The sequence below is a fragment of the Mus pahari genome, chromosome 14 (assembly GCF_900095145.1).
Source record: "Mus pahari chromosome 14, PAHARI_EIJ_v1.1, whole genome shotgun sequence".
In the NCBI taxonomy this organism is placed as follows: domain Eukaryota; kingdom Metazoa; phylum Chordata; class Mammalia; order Rodentia; family Muridae; genus Mus; species Mus pahari.
The window spans coordinates 88,427,342-88,451,433 of record NC_034603.1 but is presented as its reverse complement, the minus strand read 5'-3'; the positions used below and the strand labels follow the sequence as shown (position 1 = coordinate 88,451,433).

At 43.9% G+C, this 24,092-nt stretch overlaps 1 protein-coding gene across 1 annotated transcript in view; it reads left to right on the top strand.

Moving 5' to 3' along the window:
* Positions 1-750: 750 nt before the first annotated feature.
* Positions 751-24,092, top strand: part of Wdr45b (WD repeat domain 45B) — a 26,043-nt gene continuing 2,701 nt past the window's right edge. The window contains exons 1-8 of the mRNA XM_021212763.2: positions 751-917; positions 6,109-6,183; positions 13,755-13,856; positions 15,726-15,813; positions 17,153-17,247; positions 18,634-18,824; positions 23,139-23,224; positions 23,999-24,089. Coding sequence (XP_021068422.1) covers positions 851-917; positions 6,109-6,183; positions 13,755-13,856; positions 15,726-15,813; positions 17,153-17,247; positions 18,634-18,824; positions 23,139-23,224; positions 23,999-24,089 — 795 coding nt within the window. The 5' untranslated portion in view covers positions 751-850. The remainder of the gene's footprint in view (positions 918-6,108; positions 6,184-13,754; positions 13,857-15,725; positions 15,814-17,152; positions 17,248-18,633; positions 18,825-23,138; positions 23,225-23,998; positions 24,090-24,092) is intronic.

Genomic DNA, 24,092 nt, shown 5'->3' with positions numbered 1-24,092 from the left:
GGCCAGACAGGTCCTTCTGTTTAAGCTTCTTGAATACTTCTAAGATGGTACAAGTCTTCACTTGGGGGAAAGGATGGTAAAGAGTTAAGGGGAGAAGCCAGTGAGGAGAGAGGGAACCGCAGAATGAATTGTAGTAGAGAGGAAATCACCAGCTTTCAGAGCCATTCAGTTGGACTCTTGTTAAACTGGAGTCCAGAGCACCCGGAACAACAGTCGTGGGGTGCGGGGGATCTTTCCTGTGGGGCTGTGTCCTATTATGTCTCTTGGAAATTTTGTGTCTGTGGGAGGACGTGTCAGATGGTTGGGAAAGCTCGAGAAGAAATAGGGGATATTTCTGTCTGTGTATGTCTCTTGGGGAAAGTGTGTCTGTTGGAAAATGCAGGTACCATTACAAGGAAGCTGCTTCTGGTCAAACGCGATGTGTACCGTGGGAACGCGGTGAGGGTTTCAGGAGACTGTGTGTTGTGGGCAGAAGTGTTGGCGAAGTCTCTTCTCTACCCTGTCCTTGGTCCCATCAGGCCTGTCCTGCTTGTGTGAGTGCGGGGGAGCTTCCCCTCGGCAACGTCCTGCCCCGCCCCTTATGGACGCGCTGGGCGAGCCCTTGCCACCTACTTCCCGCCACCTACTTCCCTGCAGTGGATGCGTCTGGCGCTCGGCGCTTGCTGGTTGCGCGCACGCGCGCCCACAGGTCCGCGCGCACTGACGACGCAGCACTGACGACACACGCACGACGCAAGTCCCTTGGACCCTGGCTTCCGGCCGCGGCGGCCCTAGCGCCGCGCGACCGGAGAGATCGCCTGGTTTCGAGCGGAATGCGGTGCTGAGGAGCGACAGACCCTACGACGGCGCCATGAACCTCCTGCCGTGTAACCCCCACGGCAACGGGCTGCTGTACGCCGGCTTCAACCAGGACCACGGTGAGACCCGGGACCCAGCTCTGTGGCAACACCCCAGCCCTTCCGGGAGACCCCCGACCCGACGCTGCCGCGACCGCAGGGCCCCGGAGCTGTCGCGAGTGTCCCCCGGACCCTAACCGGAGACTCGGTCGCGCCTTGAGATCTCAGACTCTGGCGGCTCTTTCAGGAAATCTCCGAACCACTCTGTAGGGAGACACCCCCCCTTCCAGCCAGGGCACCCATAGTGGGGAGAACCACCCNCCCACCCACCCCACCCCTCCGCGCGCTGCCGCCGCCCGGGTCGGCGGGCAGTGCCACTTTTTTTTTTTACCGGGTACTGCGGGCTTACTGCTGGGCGTCAGGGTCTCAAGCGCTTACGTTGCCAGCGAGTGGCGTAGCGGGACCTGCCCGTCGCGAGGCGGCAGTTTGTCGTGGTTCTTGTGGCTGGCACCTTCACGAAGTGTAGGTTCTTCGCCTTGATGCGTGTCTTAGCAGTACACCTTGCCCTCCCCTCTAGTATTTTCTTCTGTTCTGTAGAATGAAAGGACTTACATGATTTGCGTTTCCGTGACTGCCTCTTGCCTCTAGAGTTTGGGGTCTTGGAGAAAGTATTCTTGCTTCCAAGATGGGGGTGGGGGGCTCTTAGTGGGGATTGTATCCCCCGCCTTAGATGTCAAATTCCCGCCTTCTATTTTATTTTATTGCTTTTTCCGAGACGGTTTTTCTGTGTAACTCTCACTGTCACGGAACTCACTCTGTTGACCCTGTCTCTGCCTCCTGGGATGCTGAGATTAAAGGAGTGTGCCACCATGCCAGTTAACTTCCCTTTTCTAAATCTCCTCAAGGGAAAAGGGTAAAAGCTGAATCTCTGGGCTTCTAAGGGTTGTAACAGCTTAGCTTTCATATGTAAAAATTTTGAGTTGCTTTAGCAAACAGATGACTTACTGTCTTGGAAAGTGAACTTGAATTTTGTTATTGTTGGAACTGGATCTTGCTCTCCAGTTCAAGCTTATCTTGAGCTGTGCAGCTGGAATCGTCCCTTCACAGGCCCTGGAGCAGGTGGGATTACATGCTGACTCTATTGCCCCTGGCTAAGAAGATGAGTTGTTTTGATTTTTTTGTTTATTTTTATTTTTGAGACAATTGGCACTGTGTATCTCTGGCTGTCCTGGAACTCCCTAAACCGCCTTAAAAATGTTCACCTCCTGACTGTTTTGATTTTTGAGGTGGGGTCTTACTATTGCAGACTATAGTTGGCCTTAAGTAGATAGTGCTATTGTGGATCCCATCTGTATATATTCTCTTGGAGTTCGTGCGCTAGGTTTGAGGGATGCATTCAATATAATCAAAACCTGTAGGATAGCTATATGCTATAACATTTCTAAGGTAAACCAAGGTAAGAGATAGAGAATGTGCATAGCCCGTTACAAGTGTGGAAAGCCTTCCTTTAGGTCGGACGGAGACAGGCAAAAGTATTATTGTCCTGTGAAGACACAGGCAGTTCTGGGAAGAGAGCAGTTAGATCCAAGTATGGTGGCCTTGAGCAGTATGGGATTCCTGGCCTGGAGATTGCAGTGTTAGGGTTGGTCCCGTTGTGGGGACTGTGAAGGAGCAACCACTTGTAGCATCGGCATGTGAGGGGTGAGATGCTCATGGACATCATCTCATTCAACATTCTGAATTTTCAAGAGCAGGGGAAGATCAGGAATTTGAATGAATTTTGGTAGTCAAACTTTTTATAGAATTAATAGTTATGCAATTCTTTAAGAGATTAGCTTTTATCCAGGTGTGGTGGCACACGCCTTTAATCCTAGCGTGTGGGGAGGCAGAAGCAGGCAGATCTCTTTTGAGTTTGAAGCTAACCATGTCTACAGAATAAGTTCCAAGATAGCCAGAGCTACACAGAGAAACCCTGTTTCCAAAAAGAAAGAGAGAAAGAAAGAGACAGAGACAGACAGACAGACAGAAAAAAAAAAAATAGCTCTTGAGCTAGCAAATTGTCTGTTACATTTCTGTTGTGATGAGACACCATGACCAAGTCAACTTATACAGGAGTTCATTGTGAACTTAGAGTTTCAGAGGGTTAGGGTCAAAGACCGTGATGTCAGTGGGGAAGCAGGCATGTCACTGCAGCAGTGGCTGAGAGCTTATACCTGTTCCACAAGCAAGAAACAGAGACTGAGACTGGGAATGGTGTGAACTTTTTGGAACCTCAAAGCATGCTCTGAGTGACACACCTTTTCTAACAAGACCATATCTCTAAATCTTTCCCAAATAGTTTGATCAACTAGGCAACAGGTATTCAAAAGTATGAGCTGATAGGGGCCATTCTAACTCAGACATTCACAGGAATGTAACCCAGTTTATGGAGTGTATGCCTAGCTTTCATGAGGTCATATAGGTTTGGGCTCTAGTATTTCCCTTAACTGGGAGTGGTGATACAGTCCTGTAATCTCAGCATTGGGGAAGTGGAGGCAAGAGGATCAGGAGTTCGAGGTCATCGTGGACAACATGAAGCCCTGTTTCAACAAGACATAGATTTTAATGCAAAGTTTCTAGCTGCAGTTAAGCCTTACAGTATGAACTCACATCCAACAGTTGAGTCAGTCACAATTTGGTTTTGTATATACTGATTTCTAGATTTGACTGTTTTTGTTTTGTTTTTGTTTTTGAGACAGGGTTTCTCTGTAGCTCTGGTTATCCTAGAACTCAATCTGTAGACCAGGATCGCCTCAAACTCACAAAGATCCTCCTGCCCCTGCCTTCCAAGTGCTAGGATATGCCACCACTGACTGGCTGCCATTAGTGTTTACAAAACTGAGTTTAGAAATCACTTTGTGTGTGTGTGTGTGTGTGTGTGTGTATGCATGACCTTATATATGATTATGTATAGGTACATATGCAAGCACTCTCACATTAAGACCAGAGGTGGGCAGTGAGTGTCTTCCACTTGATTTCTTGAGACAGAGTCTCTCACTGTACCTGAAATTTGCCCTTTCAGTTAATCAGTCTGGCTAGTGAGTTTCTGAGGCTTCTGGGATGCACTTATCTCTGCCCTCAGTGATGGGGTTTTAGGTACATGGGACTGTATTGGTTTTAATGTTGCTGCAGGGGATATGAGCTGAGTCTCTCATGCCTGCACAGAAGCACTCTTACTATTGATACCTCTCTAGCCTCAGACATCTCTGTTAAGTACCTTTGCAAGGACTGGAGAGAGGACTTAGTTGTTCAGAGCACTTGCTCCTCTTTTAGAGGAGGGGTTTTGGTTCCCACCACCGTGCCAGGAAGTTTACAACTCTCTGAAACTCCGTTTTCAGGAGATCTGATACCCTTGTCCAGCTGCTCCAGGCACTGCGTGCACATGATGTACATACAGACAGACACATTAAAACCATTTTGTTTTGTTTTGGTTTGGTTTTGCCTATATAATTTAAATTGTTGAAATTACTTTACCTTTGAGGTATCTCTCCAGACTCATTTTTGGGATTTGTTTTTATATTTTCAATGAGGATTTTTTGTTTAGGTTTGATTTTTTTTTTGGATTGGTTGGTTTGGTGGTAAATAGTTTTCATCAATGTGTAATGTTTCTTTGTCAGGATATGTCACAATTAGCTGTTTTACCATTTGCAGGGTCCCCGCCCCATGAATATAGTGGTGTCCCTGCTGCACTTAGTAGACCATGTGTTTTGGTGAGCATGTATTCAGTTTCTGAGGTGCTTGCTGTGTTCCTTCCTCTTTGCCTTCCACTGAGGAGTTCTCCGTTCCACATCCCAGTGTGCTTGATGTTTCTATGATTTTGACTGCTATGCAGTGGGACTTACTGTGCTGTTTTGTTTGTTTTCTTGGTTCTGTATGTTACTGGACATCTAGATGTCCACATTCTCTTCTGTTCTCACTTTCTCCTCCTTCTATTTTCTTTTTCATTTTCCTGGGTTACATGACCCAGTAACATAAAGAGGATATTATAAGCCAGCACAATTTGATAAGCTAGCACTTGAGAGTTTCAGATTCTGGGCCAGATAAATTACATTGTAGAGCACAAGAGTTGATTTAAAAATTAGTCTCCAGTTCACAACTAACTGTCAAAGTCTTTGGATTTCTATCTGTTGTTTTATAAGTGACTTGGAAAGTGACTGGAAATACAAAAATCTGGCTGTAGAGTTGAAGAGATGGAACAGAGCCTTTGTGTTCCTTTAAACCCGTTATACAGCTGCTATAAGGAATCAAGCTTTGTAAACATTGAACTGAAAGAAAACGAAAAGTGCAGGATTTGGTTTTTCTTCTCTTAGCCATAGTTTGTTATGAACAGAAGTCGGGCATTGTGTTTGAAGTTAATCAATGTAGGTTTATGTCGCTGTGATTATAAGAACCACCATATCATCTTGAAAGCTGGGTGCTTTTTCAGTTCCTAGCAATGCCTTTTTTTTGGACCTTGACAGTCTGAGTATGTGATTGGGGACAGTGACTGGGATGTCCTAGGTCAGTCACTGCTTGTGACTAGGAGAGAAGTTTGAGGAATCTGGGCAATTCATGGGACGGGTTGGATGTGTTTTTCCCATTTGGAAGAGTGAGAAGGTATAGAATCTGGGCATAGATGTGAAGAGGTGGAGCAGAGCCAGCAGTAGGGTACCTCAGATGGATGGCCTTTTCGCCCTTTAACCCAAGAGTGAAGTCACAGGAGGGACTAACCCTAACCCTAACCCTGACTGCCTTCCAGGAGATCACTCTGGAGGTAGGGAAGAGCAGCCTTGTGTCTCCTTCCACAGTTAAGAGTCCATGACCCCTGTCTTGTCTCCCAGCATACTGCATGTCCCTAACTAAGCTGTGTCCACACTGACCAGGACTGTGCCTTTATTGTGAACCTCCATACATGAACTTTGTCACTGCCTCTTCAGGACCTGTTATACTTGACACAATTCTCAAGCACTATGTTGGACCGAAAAGGGGAGTCTGGTGAGAGTCTGTCATAGTGAGAAGTAGGTAGTACGCCCAGTGTTTAAGCAGAACCTGGTCCATGAGAATGCCAGAGCAGGATCCTACAGTTGGGAAACTGTGTGTTAAAGTACATCCCAGAAAATGGTATTTATTTCTGCATTAGCTTTGGCTTAGAGTGCAGCATATATGGTTTGAACATGTGATAGAAGCTTTCCTGGACCCCGTTTGCTGGCAGCAGTGTGGGGATTGACGTGTTCTTTCATATTTCTTGCTTTAGGGTGTTTTGCATGTGGAATGGAAAATGGATTCCGAGTCTATAATACCGATCCACTCAAAGAAAAAGAGAAACAAGGTAAGGGAATGGTGGTCCTCTCCTGGGTTTTCTATATTAGCCCTCAGTCTAGAGAGAGAGCCTTAACTGAGGAGGAAGGAAGGTTTGGCCCTTTGTAAACTGGGACAGAAGTGTGGGGCTTTTCAGGAGTTTTGCATGCTGGCTGTATTAGGAGACAATTATAGCCAGACTGCATTCTTTAGTAAATTTTCATGTTTTTCCTCTTTTACATCTTCAGCCCCTGCTACCTCTGTGTGGAAGAATGTGGTGTATTTAATGCAGGGCACTTTCTTTCATGCTTCTCTTGCTGAATGTAAAACTATAGAAAAATCAGTTCATGGTTTCATTGCAGTGTCTGGGACTCCTAAGCTCCATTTAAAATGTCCAGCACTTACGAAGCATTAATAGCTGGGTATAATGGCACATATCTGTAACCCTGGCATTCTGATCTTAGCACACAGGAAGTTGAGGTGGGATTTTGAGTTCAGGGCTAAACAGGGTTTCATAACAAAACAGTCTGAAAAAAGAAAGTTTCTCTACACAAAGAAACCCTGTCTCAAAAAGGGAAACAAAAAAGGTGTTTTGCCTGCATGTATATGTCTGTGTATTTCATGCTTGCCTGGTGCCCAAGAGGCCAGGAGGGTGTTAGTTCCCCTGGAACTGGAATCACAGACAGTTGTGAGCCACGTGTATGCTAGGGATTAACCCTGGGTCCTTGGGAAGAGCAGCCAGTGCTCTTTAACTGATAAGCCATTTTATCAGTTAACCTGTGTAACCTCCTTAACCTGTGTTTTCATAAAATTAAAAAATTTGAAACTGGAATCAAAAATTGTGTAAGTAAAATAATTGTGCTTTTCAATTTTATGAGATTAGTATTTACAAGTGGAGTTTTTTGGTGTAGTTTCACTTATTTCCTTTAACACTTGGCAGTTTCCTGTTCTCGCCTGCTGGGATAGTAAAGCACTCATAATAAGTGAATGATTTTCAGATAAGCCATTGAAAGTGAACAGAAACAATCCCTTTCTCCCCACAGTTGGGTTTTAAAATTTCTAATTCCAAAACTATTTTAACTCTGTAAAAGCTGAGGTCGGACATATCTGTAATCCCAGCACCCTGGAGGCAGAAGCAGGCAGGTCTCTTTAAGAGTTTGAGGCCAGCCTGTTACATAGTGACTTGCAGGCCAGGCGAGGATATGGAGTGAAACCCTGAAGTGGAAACTTAAGGGTTCTTTGGAAAGTCAGTTGTGTTGAATGGGGTTTTGCTGGGGCAAACACATTAAGGAATATTTTCCTGAAGTTGACACAGGTGAAAGACTAAGGCAGACTTGTGAAGGAACATGTCACTAAAGCAGACAGGAGGAGGGAAAGGCTGTTCTGCTAAGGCAGACATGTGAAAGGACATATGATGAAGGGTTCTTCTCTAACAACATGAATGTTTTGATCTGCCTTACATTGCATAATTGTGCTCCATTTGTCGGGACTCCATAGAGAGAACTGCACCAAAAAACTTGTGGTGTACTGCAGTTTCTTGCAGCCACTTGTGTGGACTCGGGTTGAATGTCAGTGATGTCAGCTGAGATAGACACACGTGCTGAGACAAGACCTGTGGAGGACATATGATGATTGGAGGGATATAAATAGGATTCCCTGGACAGTGGAGGAAGCTGAGCTAGGCTTGCTTATAGAGCTAGCTACACAATGCTTGGTCTCAAGTCTTCACTGGTCTTGGCGTCACTGAGAGAGGCACAGCTGAGAGCTCTTCTTGGTGTTCCTGTTGGCTCTGGTCCCTCGTGCTCACTTGTGCCAAGGCTGAGGCCTGGCTGTCTGCGAGGTAGAGAGAGGCACAGCTGCTGATTTGTGCTTGCTGTCCCTACTCTACCAAACTGAGCTGACTGCTGACTCCTGTGAAGTAAATTGTTGACTTCCTGACAATACTGATAGGATTTGCTCCAAAGAACCCTGTCTAAACAGGTTTACTTCCCCCATACCCTTTTCTTTCCACTACCTCTGAAAAAGTTAAAGTTATAAGACCCTGTCTCAAAAATAAGCAAATAATAATAATAATAATAATAATAATAAACCACTGTCGGAGAGATGGCTTAGTGGTTAAGAGCACTGACTGCTCTTCTGAAGGTCCTGAGTTCAATTCCCAGCAACCACATGGTGGCGGCTCACAATCATCTGTAATGGGATCTGATGCTCTCTTCTGGTGTGTCTGAAGACAGCTGCAGTGTACTCATATAAATTAAATAAATTAAATAAATAATTTTTAAAAAACCCACTGTCTTCTATTCTGTGGTGAACACCATAACCAAAGCAACTTGGGGAAGAACGGCTTATGTACCCAAGGCACAGTCCACTGAGTGAAGCCAAGGCAGAAAGTCAAGTAGGGCAGGAAGCTGGGGGAAGGAGCTGATGTGCTGCTTACTGGTTTGCTCTCCATGGCTTGCTCAGCCTGCTTTCTTATAGAACCCAGGAGTGGCACCACCCATGGGCTGAACCTGTCCCCCTCTCTCCCTCTCTCCCTGTCCCCCTCTCCCCCATCACTAATTAAGAAAATTACCTACAGCCCAATCTTAAGGAGTTATTTTTCTATTGGGATGTCCTCCTCTCAGGTGACTCTAGCTTCTGTCAAGTTGACATAAAACTAGCTACATAGACACCAGAACTAAAAATAAGATCAGTTTGATCCAACAGTAATGCCACTGTCATGTGGCATGTTGCATCATATTCGTGCATTCACACACTACTGTTTTCTTTTTCTTTTTCTTTTTTTTTCTTTTTTAAGATTTATTATTATATCTAAGTACATTGTAGCTGTCCTCAGACACACCAGAAGAGGATGTCAGATCTCATTATGGATGGTTGCGAGCCACCATGTGGTTGCTGGGATTTGAACTCAGGACCTTTGGGAGAACAGTCAGTGCTCTTAACTGCTGCGCCATCTCTCCAGCCCTACTGTTTTCTTTTTATATGTGTGTATGTACCATATGTGTGTTTGGTGCTTGCAAGGGCCAGAAGAGGGTGTTGGAGACCCTGCAACTGGAGTTCTATATAAATGGTTGTAAGCTGCCACATGCCTGTTGGGGATCAAATGTGGGTTCTCTGAAAGAGCAGCCAGTGCTCTTGTCTGCTGTGCCATCTCTTCAGCTCTTACAGTGCTTTGGGGCTCATCTGCCTTTAATTATTGTAACTGCTTTATTTCAGTGAGTGACTCACTCTCCTGAGTAGTGATATGGGAGTTGTGCACTGGTACAGTACCATCCTCTATCTGAGCCCTGTGTTGTCTCGCAGTGTAACTCTTTTCTAGTAAGCCTGTGAGATGAGGTATCAGATGAGCAGCCACCTCTTTCAAGGGACCCACTGCACACATGGGAAGCCAGGGACAAGAGAAGCCCCTTTTGAAAATCCCAACTCTTGCAGTTGGGGGCCACACTTCCATGTTACTCCCAGGCTTTATTTAGTCCTGTGTCCCCTGATTACGCTCTGCTCAGCCACCTGAGCAAGATGGCTAATTCAGGAAGGCTGAGAAGCTCAGGGAAGGGCTGCCTGGAGTTTATTAACAGATCCTGTGCTGGTCCCACTGTAATACTGTAGAATCACTTCATTGGCACTGAAGCCATTCAAAAAAGACACCTAAGGATGATACATATGAATGAAGTGCTGTATCCATTAGTTGTAGAACTATAAACAGTGTAAAAAAGTTCTTCGTTCAGAAACACAATTCTTGCCAGGTGCGGAGGCACATGCCTTTAATCCTAGCACTCAGGGTTAAAGGCAGAGGCAGGCAGATCTCTGGCCGAACCTAGTCTACAAAGTGAGTTCCAAAACAGTCTGGACTGCCACATAGAACCCCTGTCTTGAAAAACCAAGCAAATGAAGGAAGAAAGGAAGCAAGCAAGCACAAAGTTTAGCACCGTACAGAGTTGAATGGAGTTGGTGTGACACATGCCTCACCTAGCTAAAGCAGTCAGAGGCATGCTGCTGTCACTCTCTCTTTATACCAGTGAGGACTACTAATTCTGTTGTCAGGTACCTGTTGGTCTTTGGATGCTAGGGGCTGGAGATATGTGGAAGAGAGGCATAAACTGCCCGACCCACTTAACCTGTTACCAGACCTTGTGCTGACCATAGTACCCACTGCACTTGCCCTCACCTTGGGCCATAATGTCTTCATACCTTAAGATCACCAGTGTTTTAAGGAAGGTACTAGAGAAGTTGGAAGTTTGGAGGCAAAGGCCATGGGCTGACTGCTTAGCTAGAAATGATATGAAGACGGTTCACAGCGCAGGTGGTGATGGTAAAGTGGGCTGTAAAACAAATCCAAGATAGGTAGGTGATGAATGGCCTTCATTAAAACATTAATTACCTTGGTTATGGCCCACCTTTACAGTCGTGTGTGCCTGCAGTAGATAGGTCAAGATTGATCTGCAAGAAGTAAAAATACTTTTAGGTTGCTTGTGATGGTTTGAGATAGCGTGCAGTACACAGTAAATTCCAGGCCAGCCTGGGCTACAGTATGAGCACCTGCTCAAAAAAATCAAAAGGTAAATAAAAATGTGTCTTGTTGCAGGACATTTGATCACACTGTGAACCTCAAGATTGTGTTGTTTGTTTAAAAAAACTGTTTGTGCCGGGCCTGGTGGCGCAGGCCTTTAATCCCAGCACTCGGGAGGCAGAGGCAGGCGGATTTCTGAGTTCGAGGCCAGCCTGGTCTACCGAGTGAGTTCCNAAAACAAAAAAAAAAAAAAAAAATTGTTTAGGATGACATTATTCATTGAAAAGAGTTTGATAATATCCTATGTGAGAAAAATTTCAGGAGATACAGATACATTGGTACATAGATAATTAATTTACTTGTGAAAAAAAGAAAAAAAAAAAAAAAAAAAAAAAAAAAAAAACTGTTTGTAGTTGTGGTGTGGCTTACCTCTTAGCACATATCTTTAGTCCCAAACAATAAAGGTAAAGTTAGTTTGTAGAAGGAAGCATCTAATTTGAAAATGATGTCTAATTGAGTGGCAGACAAAGTGACAATTCGGAGAAAGATTTGACAGAATAGGATATGCCCAGCTCTCACAAGAAGAGAAGAAAAAAAGACTACTTAACAGAGTAGTGCAGACAAGAAGGGAGGCAGCTTACTGAGACAATTGTATGGAGACAGGCTGCAGAGAGAACAAGCTATTCACAGATGAAGCCAGAATGAGCCAGAGAAGGAGAAGGATCCAGATTAGAGCAGATTGTAGTTTGAGGCTAAGCAGAGCCATTCAGGAGAAGCTGAGAGAAGTCAACGTGGAGAGGAGTTTGAGACAGAACAGCTTGAGCTGTCTAGCCAGCCAGAGCTCAGAAAGAGCTAGAAAGAGTAAGCTTATTCAGCAGTAATTCTGAGACTGAAAACACTCTATACCCAGATAGGACTGTACGGAGGCTTAGAAGCTTCTAAGACTAGGCTTCCGTTAGCAGATGGAGGCAATAAGCCTCAGAGATGACAGTTAATATAGGCGAATAAAAGATACTTTTACAGTGTTTAAAAAGAAGTCCTTCCAATCTCTTCCACTCAGCTTTTGTGCATTTGAGGCTGCAGTCTGGTGAGCTGCCTCTGAGTCACTCTGAGTCACTGCTCTGAAGTTCTGCACCCACCAGCAGTTCTGCATTTCATCATTTGGTGGAGTCATGCCTTACCAGATTACTTGGTATTGTTAGCACTTGAACAGGTTTATGCTGAGAAGTGCAGTAGTTACTAGTGAGTTTAAGGTCACACAACATTAAACTTCTCTTCATTGGAACAGAGACTAAAGAATACACTGGCTATATCTTGATAAGATTCTCAGATTGCTGATACTTGCTTCGTTTCTAAAACTAGTTGAACCAGCATCTAGGAGAAAGTCACTCTCTGGTGCCTTGGGATGAAGAAGTGGGGTGTTTTTGGTTTTTTGTTTCAGGTTTTTTGTTTGTTTTTTTGAGACAGGGTTTCTCTGTATAGCCCTGGCTATCTTGGAACTCACTCTGTAGACTCAGAAATCTGTCTGCCTCTGCCTCCCAAGCACTGGGATTAAAGGCGTGCCCCTCCACTGCCCGGCTGACAAAGTCTTTAAGTAGAACATCTTATTGTTTGTATCATGGGTAAAGATTCTAAAATTTACTAAATTAGTCTTTTTTAAGTGTGCATATCAGTGTTCTAGAAATTTGTTTAACATTTTCATCTAGAAAAAGCAGAATTCTTACTTCCTCCTTCCTGGTAACTAACAAGTCTCTAACTGACTTCCGTAGAGGCTTCCTGTAGGCAATCCTGCAGTTGCAGTACTAGCCTTGTGCCTGATTTATCACTGAGTAAAATGCCCTCAAAGTCCACTTGTGCTGTAGCTATGTCAAAAGATAATTCCATTGTGGGTGTGTCCATTAGTGGATGTTTGAGTTAATATTTGGCTTTTGTGAATAGTGTTGCTGTATTTGTGAACATGGGCAATCGCTTAAGGAAATGAGTGATGGCCTTTTGTGTTGCCAGGATAAAGGGACTATGGACTTGCTTCTTCATTTATACATCTTGTTGCATCTTAAAATAGCAATTTGGGAGCTGGGTATGGTGATATGTGCCTTTAATCCCAGCACTCAGGAGGCAGAGGCAGATGGATCTCTGAGTTCTAAGGCCAGTCTGGTCTACAGACTGAGGTTCAGGATAGCTGGGACTGTGGGGTGACACCCTGTCTTTTTTTTTTTTTTTTTTTTTTAGCTCCCTCCCAATGCACACACATACACACATACCACACATACATACAATCACACACACACACACACACGCTCCACTTTTACTGAGTTAGTTTCTCAGGGAGTTTCTGTTTAACTCTCAAGAGACTAATGGTTACACTGACAAAAGCTGAGAGAAGTCAGAAAAGCTACTTCACAGCCTACTTTGTTTTCTACTGTAGTCACCATTTCTACTCCAGATGATATTTAGTTACAAGTTGGTGATTAAGAATAAATTATGCCAGGCGTGTGGAGCATGCCTTTAATTCCAGCACTCAAGTTGCAGAGTTAGGCTGGTCTCTGAGTTCAAGAATAGCCAGTGGTGTTACACAGAGAACTCTGTACTGAAAAACCAGAAAAGACTAAAATACTAGGGTCTAGAGGAATGTCTAAGCAGTCAAGAACACTTGCTACCCTTCCAGAGTACTTGGGATCAATTCCTGGCACTACATGGCAGCACACAACAGTCTGACTCCAGTTCCAGTTCTTATGTCTTCTTCTAGCCTTTGTGGGCAGTGGGTATGCACATGGTACTCAGATACTTGTGCAGGCAAAGCACCTATACACATAAAATAATTTAAGAATGAAATACTTGCTAGGTCAGGTGTGGTGCATATATTTAATCTTAGCACTCAGAAGGCAGAGACAGGTAGAGATCACTAAGTTCTAAGCAAGCCTAATTTACTTGGTGAATTCCAGCCAGCCAGGACTACTATAGTGAGACTCTGTCTTGAAAATAAGTAAATGATAAGATGAGATAAGATAATGAAATGCTGAATATTGGTATTCATTTTTTTCTATTTGGTAACATTTTAACTTGTTCAATTATCTTTTTTAAAACTGTCATTTCAGAATTTTTAGAAGGAGGAGTTGGCCATGTGGAAATGTTATTTCGCTGTAACTATTTAGCTTTAGTTGGCGGTGGAAAAAAACCGAAATATCCTCCCAACAAAGGTACAGTAGTCCATCTTTCAAAACCTTTTCATGTACGTAGTGGTATCCTGAACTTTGTAGGACATCCCGTGTCTGCAGTTGAGAGCCTCTCTACGAGTCCTTTGAGGTGTTGATGGCTAACCATTGGGAAAGAAGCTTCCAGAAAGTGTGTGGATGGATGGATGGGAAGGCTGGATGTCAGCTGTTACTAAACGTGTGTGTGGGTGTGCTTCACCTGTAGGCAGGTATGTTGAAAGTCAAGATTGAGGATAAAGCAAGATTTAGGAATGGTGTTTCCCCTGCTGAAAGCTATGGACTTAGTGAGATTTACTCATAGTTCACATAGAAGGAACAGAGTTGGCTGTGGGTGCGTGGGTTGCAGTATTGGTGTGGATTTGTCATTGTATATGGTGGAGGAAAGTATGGTTGAGAGGTATAATTTCTCTTCTTTTCTTTCTTTTCACTGCAGGCATCATGCTCTTAGTTGAGTTTACTCTAACTTTTGTTTGAAGGAGGAAGTGGACATAACTGATCTCTTAAAGGAAGAAAGCTTGAGGGGAGAGAGGCCTAGGAGGAGGGGAAAGCACAGGGAAGGTGGAAGGTTGCTTGAGAAGGAGGTGGGACAGACCGTGGGGATGGTGGGGATTTCAGTGTCCATTGAGGGGGGGAGGGACTGGGAGGGTAAGCTAGTGTCTGGTAGAGAAGTGGAATAGCTCAGGCCTGATATAAAAGCAATGAAAAGGATTGTGAGTCTGTGAGGGTAGCTCACAGGCGTCATGCAAGCCTGGCATTCTTGAAGCTCTGGTCCTATTACCAGGCACCCAAAAAGAAAAGAAAGTGGACCACGTACCAAGAAAGAGGTGACTCTGGGTCTTGTGCTAACCATTCTTGGTGGAGCTCTGTGAATATGGAAATTTCAGCACTCAAGTGAGGTTGACCCTGCAGTTCTGCCTTTAGAATCAGGAGCAGAGAAATGAAATAGAAAAGTAGCTATGAGTTGGAGATCTTGCCTCTTTCCCTTCTCTTTGTGGACTGGAAATTGAACCGCCTATATTCTCAACTACCTGTCATTATTTTAAAGGCTTTAAAAATTATTAGTTATTTATGCATGGAGTGGGAAGAGAGAAGTTCAGGACTGGTTCCATTCTCACCGTGTGGATTCCAGGTATTGAACTCAGGTTACCAGATTTAGTGGCAGTTACTGGCTGAGCCTTGTCTTTGCCACTTGCCTGCCTCTTCCTTTTTTCCCTTTCTCATTTTTCTCCCCTACACTTCCCCTTTCTTTATGGTGCTGGGCAGTGAACCTAGGGCCTCAAGAAGCATGCTAGACAATACTCAACAATATATATTCCCAGCCAGCTTTTCAAAATCTATTTATGTATATGTGTTTGGGTGTACACCACGTTTGTGGGCATCAGAGAAGGCCAGAGCAGAGCATTTGGATTTCCTGGAACTGGAGTTATAAGTGAATATGAGCTGCCAGTCATGGGTGCTCAAAACTGAACTTGAGTCCTCTGGAAGAGCAGAATAAACCATCTTAACAATTCTTAACAATAAACCATCTCTTCAGCCCCTCTTTTCATATTTTGACACAGGTTTCTCTCTGGCATTTAAACACTTAGTAACTATAGTCAAGTTTGCTTTTGGCTCAATCAGGTGAAGCTGTGCTTGAGTGTGTGGTTTCCTAAGATTTTGGTTATGCTTGTGCCTGTTGCATTAGGAGTGGGGGTTAAGTAGGAGAGGGTTCTCAGGGTAAGCCCCACCTACCCAGTGATAATCCCACCATTGCCGGGTACATCTGGGTTTGCTTGCCCTCATAAATCGGGTGCTATCTACAGTTCAGCTCTGTGGGCTACTTGTGACACCACATGCACTCTTCTGGTGTTTCAGTGATGATCTGGGATGATCTGAAGAAGAAGACAGTCATCGAGATAGAATTCTCCACAGAGGTCAAGGCTGTCAAGTTACGGAGAGATAGGTGGGTTTGGTGTTCCTTTCTAAATGCAGCTTCATTTCTCTAAAAATAGATAGAGTGTATTAAAATGTCAGTAACTGTAGCTTGTGACCCAGAGCATGGAAAAGGAGTTTTCTCTTCTGTCCTGGGGAAGGCTGGAACTAAGATTGGCTTCTGGACTCTTCAGAGGGATAGTCTGGGTAGGCATGGGATGTCCACAGGTCTGTATATGAAGCCACCACCTCAGGCGTCAGGCAGGCCTTGTCAAATGCTGGGTGTTCCCATGCTGAAAGTAGAGGAGAACTTGGAAACTGATCTTATCATTGATTCTTACCTGGTGAAAGTACACAGCAGTGTGGTATGAGCTTGCCCTGTTTGCTTGTTGACCAAGAGAAAGCAGAGGTTCATTACCTGGGTTTTAATTTGATGTGATTTATGCGTCGTATTATTTAGATTTCTATCAGCTGTAGAGAAGGAAAAAAAAAATGATTTAAGTTTATGCAAGTGCTGTTCCTTCGTCATTCTTAGGTTCATTAGGGTGGTGCTTACAGGCCCAAACTAATTGACCCAAACTAATAATCTTGTATTTGAAAACTTTGTGGGTGGTATTTTGTTCTCTCTTTGTTTATTTTGTTGAATCATGGTTTTACTAGGTAGCCCAAGCCGGCCTCACTGTTCTGCCTTGGCCTCCCAAGTGTCAGGAGGGATTCAGGCATATGCACAGTTTTCTTAACTGTAGACATGTTTTAATAATATGCGAGGGTAGTTCTGAGATGTGTCCCACCATGCTAAGATCTCGGTGAGATGTCCGGTCATGATGTTTCCCTAAGCTCACAGGTTTCTCTTGAGGCTGACCTCTGCAAAGTGATGGGCCCAACTTGGCGATGCACAACCCTCATGCTTTGGTCTTCTTGGCCATATTTAGAACCTGTTTCTAACAGGAGTGACGATAACACATCTATAATTCCAACACTTGGGAAATAAAGGCAAGATGATAAGGAGTTCAAGGCCACCCTCAACTGCTTGTTTTGCCCTTGGCCAGTCTGAGCTAAGTGAGACCCTATCTCAAACAGTAAAGCAGATGGGTTAGCATATACTTATAATCCCAGTGCTCGGGAGTCAGAGGCAAGAGGACCATTGCAAGCTTGAAGCTGAAGCTAGCTGAGCTACAAAGTTAGACCCTGACCAAAAAAAAAAAAACCAAAACAATAAAAAGCCGAGTTCTTGTGTGAGGTACTTCCTGTGTTGTTGTTGTTGTTGTTGTTGTTGTTGTTTTTCCTGGGTTTTAGTTTGGGAACAGAAATCACAAAAATGCTTATTTTACTTTTGAGAAGAGGAACTCTGATTACATTTTTCTTTGCAGAATTGTGGTGGTTTTGGACTCCATGATTAAGGTGTTCACATTCACACACAATCCCCATCAGTTGCACGTCTTTGAAACCTGCTATAACCCTAAAGGTGAGGTCTGGAGAGGACCATCATGGGGAGATGGGTCCGTGTGGGTGAAGACCCGTCCCCAGTGGGTCCTTTGTGAGCAGCTTTTGCTCTGTCCTGCACACACTTTATGGAGTGCTAACTTTTGCTTCCCTGCCTGCCTGAGTTCCCTTAGCATCCTGGGTGAGAGTTCTAAAGCCACCACCTTGCCACAGGCTGAAGGGTTCTTGGCGTTTTCTTCCACTCTTTGGAGTAGACTATGCTTGAGTGTATTCAGTTTTCATCCTCATACTGTTACAAAAATTGTGGATGTTTTTCTCTCATCTGTGTTGTGTTAGAAATGACATTGCTCACCCCACTCGCCATACCCTGTATTTTTATCTTTTCTCTCTTGTTTCTTCCTCCCACCACCCCACCCCACCCCACCTTTTTTTTCTTTTGAATGAAGTCTTACTAGGCTGCTCAGACCCGTTTTGAACTCTGGGACTCAAAGTAGCTACTCCAGAGTATCTGGCACACTCCTCAGAAAGCATACATTCAACTCTCTGGATACTTTTGTTTCTTGACAGGGTCTCACAGCTCAGACTGGCCTCAGCTCAACTTCCTCCTGCCTCAGCCTTCTGAGTGGTGGGATTTTTACAAATGCTGTGCTCTACGCTGCTGAGAGCCATTGTTTTTTTGGTACTGTGTTGTTTTTGTTCTGTGTTACATTACTTACTTTTGTTTTGTTCATTAAGAATCAAGTCGCTTTTGGCCTTTCCATTATTTTCCAGTGGTCCATATGCCAGTACCTTTCTCCTGCAAGGTTTAAAGTTGCTAAAACTTTAAAGTTATCTTGAAATTATGTCATGCCAACCTTCCAGTCTTTACAAAAAGTTTGATCTTTTAGTACTTTTATTCTTCTTCATAACTCTCCCTATCAGCCTGTGTGTTGAGGTTTTAGCTGTGTCTTTGAAGACTGGATGAGGTGGCGATAGACAAAGCAGGCTTTTCTAACCATGACCTTGAGAGGTGTGTCTGGGTCTCTGCATCTCTGCATCTGGGTACATCTGTTTCTAGATTGATTCTAAGTATTTAAGGATTTTTGCTATTGCTAGTGGAGTAGTTTTTAAACATTGTAATTTTTTTGTTGTTGTTGTACTCTCAGTAGCTAATATTTGAAAGACAGGCACTTGATAAATAAGTTGGGTAGTAAATTGTTCAGCAAATGTTCCCAGTTAAAAACAGGTCCCATGGGCTGCAGCTGTGTCAACCCTAATATTCTTTACAGTGACAACAATTCCAAGCTAAATGCATTCCACAAATGGTTAAGTTGTGACTGAGGATTGAGGGCAGGAAGTACATTTGGGTTGTGGGAATCAGGCTTTGAGCATTGTCATCTCCCAACCAGTTTTCTTTGTCTCTGTATAGGCCTCTGTGTCCTGTGTCCCAACAGTAACAACTCCCTTCTTGCCTTCCCTGGCACTCACACTGGCCACGTACAGCTTGTGGACCTGGCCAGCACTGAAAAGCCTCCAGTGGACATTCCCGCACATGAGGGTGTCCTGAGCTGTATTGCTCTCAACCTGCAGGGAACAAGAATTGCAACTGCGTCTGAAAAAGTAAGTGCAGGCCATCTATGTGAGTCTAATTACGGTACGAGAACTAGGCCAGGCCTTCAGACATCGTCTGCTTTATTTCCTGTTCTTTACAGACCAGTTTGTTGTTAAAGCATGATAAAGATAGAATGAACACTAACCTGGGTGTAGTGACACATGTCTATAGTACCAGCCCCTGGGAGACTGAGACAGAAAGGATTTTAAGTTCAAGACCACTTAGTACATTAGTCTTGGTTGTCTGGTGACACTTCAGAAGTATCGTTCACACCTGCCGAAGAATATTTCCTCATTGAATTACCACACTCTTAAAATTTGAAGTATTGACCATTATATTAGTCACTTTTTGTTGCTGTGATAAAAACACCATAAGCAAAAGCAACCCTGGAAGTGTTTCTTTTTACTTATACTTCCAGAGGGGAATCCTTAATAACTGGGGAAGCATGGCAGCAGACAGCTAGACCAGAAAGCAGAGAGAACAAAGGGTAAATGAGGCTAGCCAGCGAATTTTCAAGGCTACCCCCAGAAGTACTTCCTCAAGCAAGGTTCTGTCTCAAAGGTTCCATAATCTCCCCAAATAGTAGCAGCAGCTGGGGGCCAAGTGTTCACGTACTCAAGCCTCTGGGGAAACATTGCTTATCCAAGCCCCTGTAACTATGTTATCCTTATTTTGTCTAAAGTGAAAACTGGTCATTTATACCTGGTTTTAGATTATGTGGTAGGGGTTGGGGGCAGCTCAGGGATAACTTTGTGAAGTTAGTCTCTTTGTGCATTTGTGGGAAAACGGGTCACAGTTGTGGTCTACCCTGACTAGTTGTTTCCTGAGCTATGGCTCACAGATAGCAGTGGTCAGAGGTACAGAAAAAGCAAGTGCTGCTTCTTGTCCTGGTTACCAGGAGGCCCAGGTAGGTATATGCGAATACTGCTGCTCCAAGTGCAGTTCAGGAACTGTAGATAGCCTGTGGCGACCCAGACTCTGAAGTTCTTCTACTTCAGCCTCCTGAGACCAGACAAGGACAGTTTGGGGTTTTGTTTTATTTTGTTTTTGAAACAGTTTTTCTTTTCTCTGTGTAAGCTTGACTGTCCAGGAACTAACTCTGTAGACCAGGCTGGCCTCAAACCCACAGACATCCACCTGCCTCTGCTTTGCAAGTGCTGGGGTTAGAGGAGTGCACCACCACCACCTGTTGACAAGGTACAATTTTATCTAAATTTAGAAATAGGATTTTTCAAGCTGGGGATATAGCACGGCTGATAGAATGCTTGTCTGACATCTACAGATCCTGACTGTGCTCTCCAGAACTGTATTAACTATGGTAGTGCACACCTTTAGTCCCACCACTTAGCAGCAGAGGTATATAGATCTTAAGTTCAGGGTCAGCCTGGTCTATATATAGCAAGCCTCAGGACAAAGTGAGACCCTGTCTCCAAAACATAACAAAAGAAATAAATAGCAAAGGAGAGAGAAGAAAAATGCCAAGTTTGCAAGTTTATAAACCCCATTATTTCTCATCACTCAGTTAAACAAAGTTGAGGCAGTAAGATATAAGAAGTTCTAGGGTAGCCTGAGCTATACAATAGGATGTCTTTTTTTTTTTTTAAGTAATTTTTTTTTAAATGCTAGTATGGTGGCACACACTTTAATCTCAGCATTTGGTGAATGAGTTTGAGGTTAGTTTGGTGTACTAAACTGGCCAGGCAGAGCTACATAGTAACACCCTTTCTCAAAACAAGCAAAAAAGTAAGTAAATAAATAAATAAATAAATAAATAAATAAATAAATAAATAAGTGGGACATAATGATGCATGCCTGTAACTCAGTTCTTAGGAGATGGAAATAAGAGAATCAATTCTTGACCCGTCTGGGGTGTATAAGACCCGTCTTGTTTTTTTAAGGGTAGGGGATAAACAAAACTGATGTTGATGGGATGGCTCATCAGGCAAAGAATTTTTTTCATATTCTTTTTTTCCTTAGATTCTCCATTTTCAACTTTTCAACTATTTATGTGTATATATAAGTGATCTGTGCACATGCGTGTGTGGGGGCTACAGATGAATTTAGATGTTCTTGAGGTAACCTTGTTGTGATTGAATAGGTATGGCCCCCATAGATTCATGTGTTTTAGTGCTTGGCCATAGAGTGGTACTATTAGGAGGTGTTTTGGAATGGGTGTGACCGTGTTAGAGGAAGAGTGTCACAGTGTAGGCAGGCTTTGAGTTCTCCTATGGTCAAGCTCCCCTCGGTGTGGAATCAGAGCTTCCTGTTTGCCTATGGAAGACAGTCCCACTTCTGCTGCCTGTAGATCAAGATGTACAACTCTCAGCTCCTTCTCCAGCCCCCCGTCTGCCTACATGCTGCCATGCTTCCTGCCATGGTGATAATGGACTGAACTCTGAAACTGTAAGCTAGCCCCAATTAAATGTTTTTTCTTTATAAGAGTTGCCTTGGGGGGCTAAGCAGTTAAGAGCTCCAACTGCTCTTCCAAAGGTCATGAGTTAAATCCCAGCAACCAAGTGGTGGCTCACAACCATCTGTAGTGAGATCTGATGCCCTCTTCTGGTGCCTCTTCACAGCAATAAAACCCTAAGACACTTGTGCTTTGAGATGGTGTTATTGGCCTGAAACTCTCCAAGTGTGAACACTAGTGATCCCTCTGTTTCTACATCCCCGGTGTTATTGCAAATGTGTGCCATTCTTGGATTTTTAAAAATGGGTTTTTAGAGATCCAGTTTTGGTCTTCATACTTGTACAGCCAACACTTTTTTTTTTTTTTTTTTAAGATTTATTTATTTATTTATTATATGTAAGTACACTGTAACTGTCTTCAGACACTCCCGAAGATGGCATCAGATCTTGTTACGGGTGGTTATGAGCCACCATGTGGTTGCTGGGATTTGAACTCCGGACCTTCGGAAGAGCAATCGGGTGCTCTTACCCACTGAGCCATCTCACCAGCCCTACAGCCAACACTTTACAAACCCTTTTATATTCTATCCTGTCACTCAGTTAATCTAATATGTATATTAAATATGTACATCTGTAATGGTAGGCCCTGGAAGCTGATGCGGGAAAGTTGAAGCAGGAACATTCATTGCCTCAGGGCCATCTGGGAACAGCCTTGGCTCCAGTGTGAAACTATCAAAAAAACATTTTTTAAGAAGTTCAGAAAGTAGAAGATAGACTAGTAACTACAAGGGTGGTGTGGTTGCTGTGATTTCTCTGGAGTGGAGATTGTTGCTGCTTGGGGTTTGTTTTTATTTTTGTTTGAGACAGGAGCTCACTATATAAACTAGGCAGGCCTTAAACTTAGAAATCTACCGGCCTCTGCTTTCCAAATATTAAAAACACGCTGTAGCACACCTGGCTTTTTTTTACAAATAAGTTTATTTTAAACAAATACTGTTTTGACATTGGCTTCTGAAATAATGTTTTCTTCCTCAGAATTTACTTCAGTTTCATTGTGTTCACTTGGTTCTTACAGCCTTATCATTCGTTGTTAAGGCTGGGCACTTTGGTGAGCTGGGTGGATCAAGTGAATTTCAGGGTTATTACGGTTTATTTAGGACACTATCTAGCAGTTTAATCGGCTTGAGAGTAGGGGAGTTTCCTTCTGGCCTACACAGGAAAGCTGCTGCATCTCCATGAGCAGGGCTGGAGATGGGCTTATTGTCATACAGGGTTGCCAGGTCATTTCCCACAAGAAATGTGACCACTCATGTTTATCCCAATACCAGAGTTGACTAAGGAGTCTTCACTTTTAATGAAACTTTTAAAAAGAGTTTTGAGTTAAGTATAATTTTTTAATGCATTGATATTCTGGCGTTTTATTCTGTGCTTCCTAACTTCCTGAGAGGAATACTTTATTCTTGTCTGAGATGACATTGTTCCAGCAAGAAACAACAGGTCTTTGAGTTAAGGGACTGGAGCAGGGATGGGTCAAGACCTCCCTATAAGGAGATGTCTTATGACTCCTATCTCTGCCTCTGCTGTATCTGAGGTAGCAGACAAGAAGCTTACTGAATTTTAGGTGATGTGGGTGAGTCAAGACAGGGCTGTTGGGCTGAGCGGTGGTGGTGCACGCCTTTAATCCCAGCACTTGGGAGGTAAAGGCAGGTGGATTTCTGAGTTTGAGGCCAGCCTGGTCTACAGAGTGAGTTCCAGGACAGTCGGGGCTACACAGAGAAACCCTGTCTCGAGACAAAACAAAACAAATCAAAACAATACAGGGCTGTTGGGGCCAGTGGGTCGTAATATAAATCATTTCACTAACGAAAGAGTTATAAATCGTTGATAATGAAACACTTCACTGTTTTTCAAAGGGGACCCTTATAAGAATATTTGATACTTCATCAGGGCATTTAATCCAGGAGCTACGAAGAGGATCTCAAGCAGCTAATATCTATTGGTAAGGACTCCACTCTGGGACTAGTGACCCCAGGGTGATGGCAGGGGTGTGAGGATGCAGCTGGGCTGTCGGGCTGTTGGGCTGTTGGGTCTTATCTCTTTACTAGTCACTTTACTTTGTTTTGGGAAGTGTACACAAAGACGGAACACTGTAAGCTCTCCCTTTCCTTTTGCAGCATGGATATGTTTGCCACATTCTGTCCATCTCTCCCCTGTTCTGTTTGCTTTCTGTGGTATTTATGGTAGAGGCCTTGCTGATTTATCTGTAATTATTGTAGACTGTTGGTTTCAAGAGTGAATGCTTCGTCTGTGAGGTCCCACATTGTCTGTCATGCAACAGCCCAACCAGGCAAGATTTCATACCATGTCTACAGCAAGAGCCTGACACTACCCTGGCCATCCCAGGCCTGTGGGTATTGAGCCAAATTTGGGAGACTAACCTGTGTGCCCCAGCCCTTCTGTGTGTATAACACACTTGATAGCCACTTCCTCAGTGTATGCCTTTCTCACCTGAACCTCCTGAAACTGACATGGACGTCATCTCAGGAAACCCCCACCACACCTCTCACTGGTATTTAGGCATCAGCCATTGTGCCTATGGGGCCCTGGTGAACAGATTGTTGCCTGGACTTTGGACTTGGATCCTGGCTCCACAATGGATGCTTAAAGGCATGAGACCAGAGATGTGGGCTAGTGCATTGTGTGTATTGAAAGCAAGAAAGTTGGATGTCTGGTCCTCTGTATCTGACCCAAGCCCTGTCTGGTTTCTCTGCAGCATCAACTTCAATCAGGACGCTTCTCTCATCTGTGTGTCCAGTGATCACGGCACTGTGCACATTTTTGCAGCTGAAGATCCAAAAAGGAATAAA